Source organism: Raphanus sativus, unplaced genomic scaffold (genome assembly GCF_000801105.2).
Source record: "Raphanus sativus cultivar WK10039 unplaced genomic scaffold, ASM80110v3 Scaffold4100, whole genome shotgun sequence".
NCBI lineage: Eukaryota > Viridiplantae > Streptophyta > Magnoliopsida > Brassicales > Brassicaceae > Raphanus > Raphanus sativus.
The window spans coordinates 1-8,509 of NW_026619403.1; the positions used below are offsets into that span (position 1 = coordinate 1).

Genomic DNA, 8,509 nt, shown 5'->3' on the forward strand with positions numbered 1-8,509 from the left:
CAAACTAAGGTGGAATGCCTCAGAACGGCCGTGGACCTTTACAATCATCATTGTGTAGTCATTTACTGTTGGGTCGACCATCGAATGTTAGATGGTACCAATCTGTTCACAATTATATAGATGTGATGCTTATTTAGATGAAATCGTTTCGTTAAAAAAAAACTAGTATTAAAACTCATTAGTCATTAGTCATTCCTAACAAGCTATTTAAATGTTTAAACCGTCAGCATTTAAATCTCACCGTTTAATTAAATCAACGTTAACTAATACAACGTTTGTATCGTATCAAGTATCAACCTCGACGCTTCAACCGACTCGGCCATTACAAATCGTCAAAATCTTCAACTAACCCAACCAACATGATTCACACATACTTTGTCAAGTTTTTTTTTTAATCTTATTAATTTTTTGTTTATTTTTGCAAATCCTTTATTAAGCTTCTAAACTCATCTAAGCATACAGAAGTGTTTAGTCAATATAAAATTATAAAAGGCAACGCAACAACTTTCTTTTTGTGCTTTGTTGTCTCCTTTCTTCTATCTTTTAAACAAATAATCGTGTTAGTTTCTTTTTTGTTTGTTTGTATGAAGTATGAACATATGAATAATTCCAGTCACCGATACATACAAACCTATCATTAAAAATTCCAATATTTCGGATTAATTCAAGATTCAATACTCGGTGGTTATCGTTGTCAGTCGAATTAAAAATAGTATGATTTTCTCTTAAATGTTCTACTAAAAGTAACTAAAAAAAGTTATCTTTACGTATCATTAGTAGTAGTTATCGTAATGGACCAAAAAGTCATAATTGTTAATTTTGGGGTTTTGTGAAAAAGAGAGGAATGCTTGTTACCTACTCTTATTAACTTCTCTGCCTCTCTCTTCTCTACAACAGTCTCTTCAAGCAAACTGGGGGACATAGCAGCTTAAAAGTCTTCTCAAGTTTTCTTTTGTTCTGTTCTTTGCTACTTTAGAAAATGCAGAAGCACAAATGCAAGCTCTGTTCCAAGAGTTTCTGTAATGGCAGAGCACTTGGTGGTCACATGAAGTCCCACTTGGTCTCATCACACACTCCCACTCGGAAGAAACTCGGTGACTCGGTTCATTCTCCTTCCTCTTCCTCCTCAGACGGTAAAACTCTGGTCTACGGGCTGCGAGAGAACCCGAGGAAGAGTTCTCGGGTCTTTAACCCGGATCCTGAGTCTTCCACCGTTTACAACAGCGAGACCGAGACCGAACCCGAGTCTGTAGACCCGGTTCGGAGACGGAGCAGAGCAGAGGTTTCCAAGAAGAAAAGGAGTAAGAAGAGAGTGTCCGTAAAGAAGCAGAAGACGAGTCATGTTAACTCGAGCGAGTCTCAGGAACCGGCGAGTTCTGTCTCCGACGGTTCTCCGGAACAGGAGTTAGCCATGTGTTTGATGATGCTATCTAGAGATACAAGGGAACTGAAGAAACATGTTTTTGCAGCGGAAGAGACTAAGCCGGAAAAGATACATTTCCCGGAGCTCCGCCGCTGTGTGATAGATCTGAATCTTCCTCCGCCGCAAGAAAGCGATATTATTGTCACCGTAGTTTCAGCCATATAATAATAACAAGTTGATGTTTCGGAGGTTATTGGATATCATCAAAGCATCTTCTTGATTTGGTTTTCTTCAAGATCGTTTATTCTTTTAAATTAGAAAACGTTTAGTGGTTTTGGAATCTTCGGACGATCTTTACCAAGCAATGTACTTTTGATGTAAGACACAACTGAAAACTTAAGAAACAAGTTCTGTTTCTTGATTTCTTCTTCAAAGTCATGGATGATAAATATATTGTTTGTTGGATCTTTGTTATGTCGTTTTGATATTTTGAAATTCTTGATATGATTCTTTTGCATGAGGTTTTCGATCTTGGATCTTTGATTTATTAATGTGTGTTTGAAGAAACTATTTAATTTAGCTGCGTATTTTTTATGACACAAGTGTATGCTAGGCTGCTAGCTTTTAAAAATAATGTGATATTATTCTTGTCACGTATATCATTGGGTGTGTTGGAATAACTATGACAATGTGGTAAATACTTAACATCCAAGATATCAGATCATGGACATTCAAATATCTTCTTAATAAGTGAGATATTTAAACCCAAAAATCAACTGAGATATTTCATCATCTCTGGATCATAAAAACATAATTTCTTAAATACGGAGTCTACGTTCATCTTATGAATTGCTACTTTTTACTATTTTAACCAACAACAAAATCTGTCTAACCGACAAAAAACTTAATACTTTATCTCTGAATCATAGATTACATAAAATTTTGAAATATCAGTCTACATTCACCTTATGGGTTACTACATTGTACTAGTATTTTTCTAATAAATATGTATTAAAAAAAATATATTCTATGTTTCATAATGGCTGCAACTCATGGATGGTTTTTAGTAGGATAAATTGATCTGAAACGAGTTATTCCCTATAATTCTATAAAATGTTTACCAGTTTACCATGACTTTTTATAAATAGTTTCACCATATTCCATTTTCTAAATGAAAATAAAAATAAAACTCTTACAAAATTTATCATTAAAAATAAAAAAATTATCATTTTGTTCCACATCCTAATTTATAAAGCTAATCAAAGATTGAACTAATATTCCATTAATTATTTTTTTTATCATCATACCATTCATTATTCTATTTTCCTTCCATAAATAATTACATTTTATTTATCATATTAGTTTCACAAATAATCAGTTACAGGCGATATAAATTGTTTAGAAAATATATTTTGTTAAAAATATAATTGGTTTTATTTAAGAATTTAGCAGTACGTTTTGATTTTTTTTAACTAAAACAGTTTATATTATGAAAGGGATAATAATTACTATTTTGTATGGTTATTTACTTACTACTATCATTGAACCATATATTAGTGGTCGGGTGGTAGAAAGGCGTTTCAGCGTTGTTAAGTAATCTGAGTTCGAATCTGACTACATTCAGATATCTCTAACACGTAGTCACCGGTGATTTAACATTCTCTGGCCGAGGAGCGGTTTACCTCCTTTTTTTTTTTTTACTACTATCATTGTGATGTAGTTTGTGTCGCCAGCTGCATCATGTGACTCTGTAGAGAGGTAGTGTTTTTAGGCCTAGTGATTTATACCACCAATACCGAACCATTTATGTTTCTTTCTTGACAAAGAAATAGAAACACAATACCATTTTTGTGGGCATCATTTTAGTAACTCCGTATTTATTACAGAAATATCCCTGAACCCTGATCCATCTTTAAAATCACGTTCATGCATGTTTACACTTACTAGACTTTCAGAGTTAAATAAACATTTATCCACTGACGGAACGACATCATCATAACTGTAATTTAAAAAGAAAAAAATGAAGGGAGAAGAGTTAATTATGTTTGTCTGGACAAAAACATGAGATGTCCTTTTTCTCAAACAAAAAAAAAAGATGAACAAGGGTATTTTTTGTAGCTCAGATTTCGTTGGTGACGTTCACATAAATGTGGGGGCATGTGGTCGCGTTACCCTTTGTGCTTTACGCTTATCATACAACAAAATATGAACCTAAACAAACAAAGAATCATGTTCACCATAACTTCGGTGAAGTTTTATCATCTTCACACAATATAATTTAGAAAAAAATTGTTCGAACGCATAACATCTTTACATATGTTGTTGTTCATGTATAACTCATCAGCAAGACTGAGAGGCTAAGAGCAGTGGCATTTGAGAAAACCTCACTGCAAAACAACACGTGTCTGGTGAATCTAACCCTCCAAATCTAAAAGATTAGTGGGTCATTCATGGGTCTCATTTGGAAATCCTCGCCATTGATGAAGGCCGTTAAGTTAAAATATATTTGGCCCGTTTTGGCGTGCTCAATTACTGTATGTAATTTTTCAAGAAAACAGAAAGTCATTGAAAATGAGTGTTTACCCATTTTGGCGTGCTAAATTATCTAGATTTCCATTTATGCAGTTGTTTAGAAACTCCGTGAAACAAAGCTAGAAAATGTGAGAGATTTATATTTAATAGGGTAAAAGATGAAAGAAGATAAATCAACATGTTATCTTTGCTAATCTAAATTATATATAGAGAAACAATCTTTCAGATAATCCAAAATATCACTGTATTAATCAAATACGTTAGAGGCCTAGTCCTCTTTGGGGTTTTCACCCCTTTTGATCAATGATTAATCCAGTGTTAAAAAAAAATCACCGCTAAACAAAACAAATTCAATCAAAAACCTGACGATGCAATCTAAACTATTAAAACTGAAGTATAAAAAGTACTTAGCCCTTAGTTTTGCACAATAATTACAATAGAATATCATTGGTATTAAACTCTGAGTTTTGATCATTATAACTAACTGAGATTCACGATTTTGTTTTTCTACCTTAACCGAAATTAGACCCATTAATAAATCTCTCCTTGAACACATTCAACCAGTTTCCTTAATTTCTTTATATCCATTTAATAATACACATTTTGCGTACAGAAACTTAGAAAACCTTCATTTCAATAATGGACATTTCTATCAATATTTCAATACTTTCATAACCTGAAGAAAATCAAAACATCGAATTATCAAAAGCCATTATAATCAAAACAGAATTGAAAATCTTGAAGAATACAAATAATGTATCGATATCACATTGGTCTGATCTACATGTTTTTATATGTCATAAAATAAGATCATACTTTATAAATACTATTATCATATGCAGAATTAAAACCATTACTAAACCAACTCAATTGAAAATCATGACTAAGCAGTTATTATTTTCCAAAATAAAAAATTACATTACGATATATATTCCTATATTTATGCAAATACAAGATCAATAAACAACATGTTCTTATATTATACACTTTATGTTTAGTTTACCAAGCAAAAAACAAAAAAAAATACATTGTAAGAAAAATAAAACCTATTTGTTTAAGAATGTATACTAAACTAAATAAACAAGAGACACAAATTTGTGGAAAATCAATAAAATATGAAACAATAACCTCAATGTTTTTAAAACTACGAAAAAACATATAATTACTTCAGATATACATCCGCGCGGATAAATTTAGTGTTTATTAAAATTGTCTGCTAATAAACACTATAAAGAAACTTGCTTTTTTCAAAGGAGAGGTCACGCTCAATAACAAATCGTACGTCAAGGGACACGTTTCTCTTACAGTTTGTCGTTTTCACCTGTCTTGTCATTGCCTTCTCTTCCCTCTCCAATAAAGATCCAAAACCCAGCCAAGAAACCATAGTTAACTAACTAGCTGCTAACTTCTAAAAATCTCACAGAAAACTTCTCTCTCAGTCGAGAAATCATGGTCGTCCCTCTCAGTGCCATCCCTCCATCTCGCTGTAAGATCCTCTCAAACCATACTCTGCTCAGATCTCTCATTTCTCCCTCAAATTGGTCGCTGGATGTTTATTCCTCTTTGGTGTTATATAATGGATGGAGCAGATGGGTTTTACGCTATCAACAACCAGTTTCTAGCAAACGGGCCAAAAGGGTTTCAGGAGTTGAAGACGTTGGAGAACGGTGACATGTTTATTCGGTTGGACTTACCCGGCGTTCCAGAAGACGCCATGAAGGTTGTGGTTGATTCGACCAAGAAAGCTGTCACCGTCTTCGCCCTCGCACCAAAGGAGCACAGACACGACTCCTCCCCTCGGAACTACCTCTACACTACAGGTCTCGTCTGCAAATGCTGCGAGGTTACGGCAGTAGCGGCACACATGTCAGATGGTGTTCTCAGGCTTCTCCTCTCCAAGACTCAAATCTCAACTCAACGCCCACGTAACTATCAAACCCCACATTTTCTTTTACTCTAGTTTATATTCAAATTTATATGAATATTCTTTGTATAAAAAAAATTATATGAATATTTGTTTGTGTTCAAAAACATATATGAAAATTTATTTTTTTCTTCTAACAATAAAGTTTTTTACATATATGCAGCTTTTATTGGTGGTGTCCCAGATTCCGGACAAGGTATAATTTATTCAATCTTGATTTATCTTTTTTTTTTCTTGACTAACTTTATGTGTTTTTTTTTGTTTCTTTGTGGTCAAAGATCACTGTTGGACTGGTTCTCACAAATTTCCTAATGGCACGGATCCACATGGTAATCACATGCTTACGTGGACTTTGGTCGTTGTGAAGGAAATATATATTAATTTGTTGTTGTTGTTGTTGTGTGGTAAGAGCAGATCCGGTGTTAACGGGTCGGGTATTGCAGCCACACCCATGGGTGAAGCAAGGATCTTTGATGGCTTATGAGTCCAAGCAGCTCGTAAACGGATGCCTATACGTTCGTGTAGACATGCCGGGGGTTCCCAAAGAGATGTTCACGGTCTCCGTCAAGAGTGGGATAGTGATGGTGACTGGTGACGCTCCTTCCGTTAGTTACGACTCAGGGGGCCGGTTCTACTCTGGTGAAGTGGCTTTGCTCTCCACTCCTATTGACATTCCTATTCGTCAGATCAAAATAATCAGCAAGAACGGTGTGATCCGTTTAATCATTCCTCCCGCTTGATTTTTGATGATGTTATAATGTTTGTGTGCGGACCTCTTCTTTGAGGATGATGTCGTTTATTTTGGGATATGTCGTTTTTATGAGTTAGACCATAAGAAAGCTTTGGATGCGTTGCTTGTAATAAAATACAAGATCTTGCGTCAGATCAAATAAAGAAAGTTTACTGTGCTGCTTTCAAGTTGATAGGAGTTTAAGCTACCAAAGCAGCTTACTGGTTGTACATGATCATTACTTGAAAATTTTCTATTCACAGGTCAAACTGGTTAAATTTTTTAATCGAAAAATTAATTCAATCCGCAGCTGGGTGGACGAGTCGGGGCCGGTCGACCCACGAACCCAACATTATATATACGCCACATAGCGTAAAAGCTACATTCTACGAAAAAGAATAACCATATTTTCAAAAATATGGCAAATTCAACTACAAAATATTCTGATATTAGTTTGAAAATATTTTATTTTCCTAAAACATGTTTCAATGAATTTCTTGTCAAAAAATAAAATAAAAATCGATTTTCCTTTATTTTTTGATTTTTTTTTTTAAAATTGATTGAAAAAATAAACAATTTCATTTATTTTAAATTATATTTAATAATATTTATGAGTATATTTAAAATTATAATCTTAGATAGATGATTTTCATTTATTTCTTATAGTTAAGATATATTAAATCAAATTGTAGAAAGTTAAAATTGATATAAAATTGTATAATTATAAAAAAAACTAAAAATAATTTAAAGTGATTTGGGAATCTTTTCCTTTTTTTTTGTTTCCAACAGATTTTTTAATTAGATTTTGATTTAATTTGTTTTTTTTTGGGTGAGATTCATTTTTGTTTTTAAATGATGTATAAAAGTGGGTTTTAAAATTTTTAATTCATAAAGTAAGCGTTAGATTGGTGTTTTCAGCGAACATTATACTAAAAAGACTAACTTATGTTGGTTTTATGTTAAAGAGACAAATAGTGTTTTTTTGTTCTATTTTGGCAAATTTCTCAATTTTTAATGAGTTTTCAATATATAAAGATTCCAATTGGGATTTTAACTTTGATGGCTTTAGAAGCTTTAACTCATTTCTAAAGTTTATAAATTCAATCTTTTACCAATTAGATTTCAAGTTTTCTAAGTTTTTAAACCTTCTTTAAAAATCTCAAAACCAAAATAACTAACTTTATAACTTATTTTTTCAAAACCATAAATACATGCTTTAGCTATTTCTAAAGCTTTTTTACTTTCCAAACCACAAATACAAAATTTTACTATTTTGTGAAAGTACTGTAGCCTACTGTTTAAGGTTTAAAAGCTACATTTAGATTTCGGATTTGAATCACAGGTTATGCAATTTCTTGGAGATTGTAGGATGTGAAGTTTATCGGAGGTTCCATAATACTGTAATCGGAACAATTTGTTGTGGTCTTTTTCTATGGAGAGATATGTCTATCGAGAATGCCGTACATGCATAATCGTCTATCGATCCAGTGTTTCGAGAAGAGTTTCTTCGTGAAATTTTTATCCGTGGAGCTATTCATAAATTGCATATGTTACATATAGTTAATTATCATCTAATCTAATACTATAAAGAAGAGCATTACTCTCTTCTCCTCAAGACACGTCAACAATTCGAAGTTTCACGTATCTACATGTGTCCTGTGCTCTCAATACTCCCCGTTTCATTAACTTAGATATTCTCGTGAGTTGGGCATCTTTCTTTACATATACATTTTGAAGTGCTTCTGGGCTAAAAAATCGGATGGGTTTAACTTTAGATATAGAAGTAGCTCAATAGCCCAATAATTGTAGTTCGTCTTTCTTCAGACTTTTGATCTTCGTCCTTATCTCCCAAACGTCTGTAATGGTATGCCTTCATCGTCTTTAATCCATTTAATTGAATTAACCCCAACAAAGTCTTCAATGCATGGTTAAGATCAGTGAGTCGGTGTATCTGCGAGTA

The 8,509-nt window shown here is 33.1% G+C and overlaps 2 protein-coding genes across 2 annotated transcripts; both read left to right on the top strand.

Moving 5' to 3' along the window:
- Positions 1–858: 858 nt before the first annotated feature.
- LOC130507155 (zinc finger protein ZAT9-like) lies at positions 859–1,880 on the top strand. The gene has a single exon (XM_057001866.1). The coding sequence runs from the start codon at positions 980–982 to the stop codon at positions 1,586–1,588; it is 609 nt and encodes a 202-aa protein (XP_056857846.1). The 5' UTR covers positions 859–979; the 3' UTR covers positions 1,589–1,880.
- A 3,248-nt stretch (positions 1,881–5,128) lies between these two features.
- Positions 5,129–6,727, top strand: LOC130507156 (putative 57 kDa heat shock protein). The gene is made up of 5 exons (XM_057001867.1): positions 5,129–5,381; positions 5,485–5,820; positions 5,983–6,015; positions 6,098–6,148; positions 6,234–6,727. The coding sequence occupies exons 1-5, from the start codon at positions 5,345–5,347 to the stop codon at positions 6,557–6,559; spliced, it is 783 nt and encodes a 260-aa protein (XP_056857847.1). The 5' UTR covers positions 5,129–5,344; the 3' UTR covers positions 6,560–6,727.
- Positions 6,728–8,509: the final 1,782 nt, after the last annotated feature.

Coding starts and splice junctions, on each gene's coding strand:
- LOC130507155 (XM_057001866.1), top strand. CDS start 980: ATGCAGAAGCACAAATGCAAGCTCTGTTCCAAGAGTTTCTGTAATGGC.
- LOC130507156 (XM_057001867.1), top strand. CDS start 5,345: ATGGTCGTCCCTCTCAGTGCCATCCCTCCATCTCGCT. Junction 5,382..5,484: donor TGCCATCCCTCCATCTCGCT/GTAAGATCCTCT, acceptor TGGATGGAGCAG/ATGGGTTTTACGCTATCAAC. Junction 5,821..5,982: donor AATCTCAACTCAACGCCCAC/GTAACTATCAAA, acceptor ACATATATGCAG/CTTTTATTGGTGGTGTCCCA.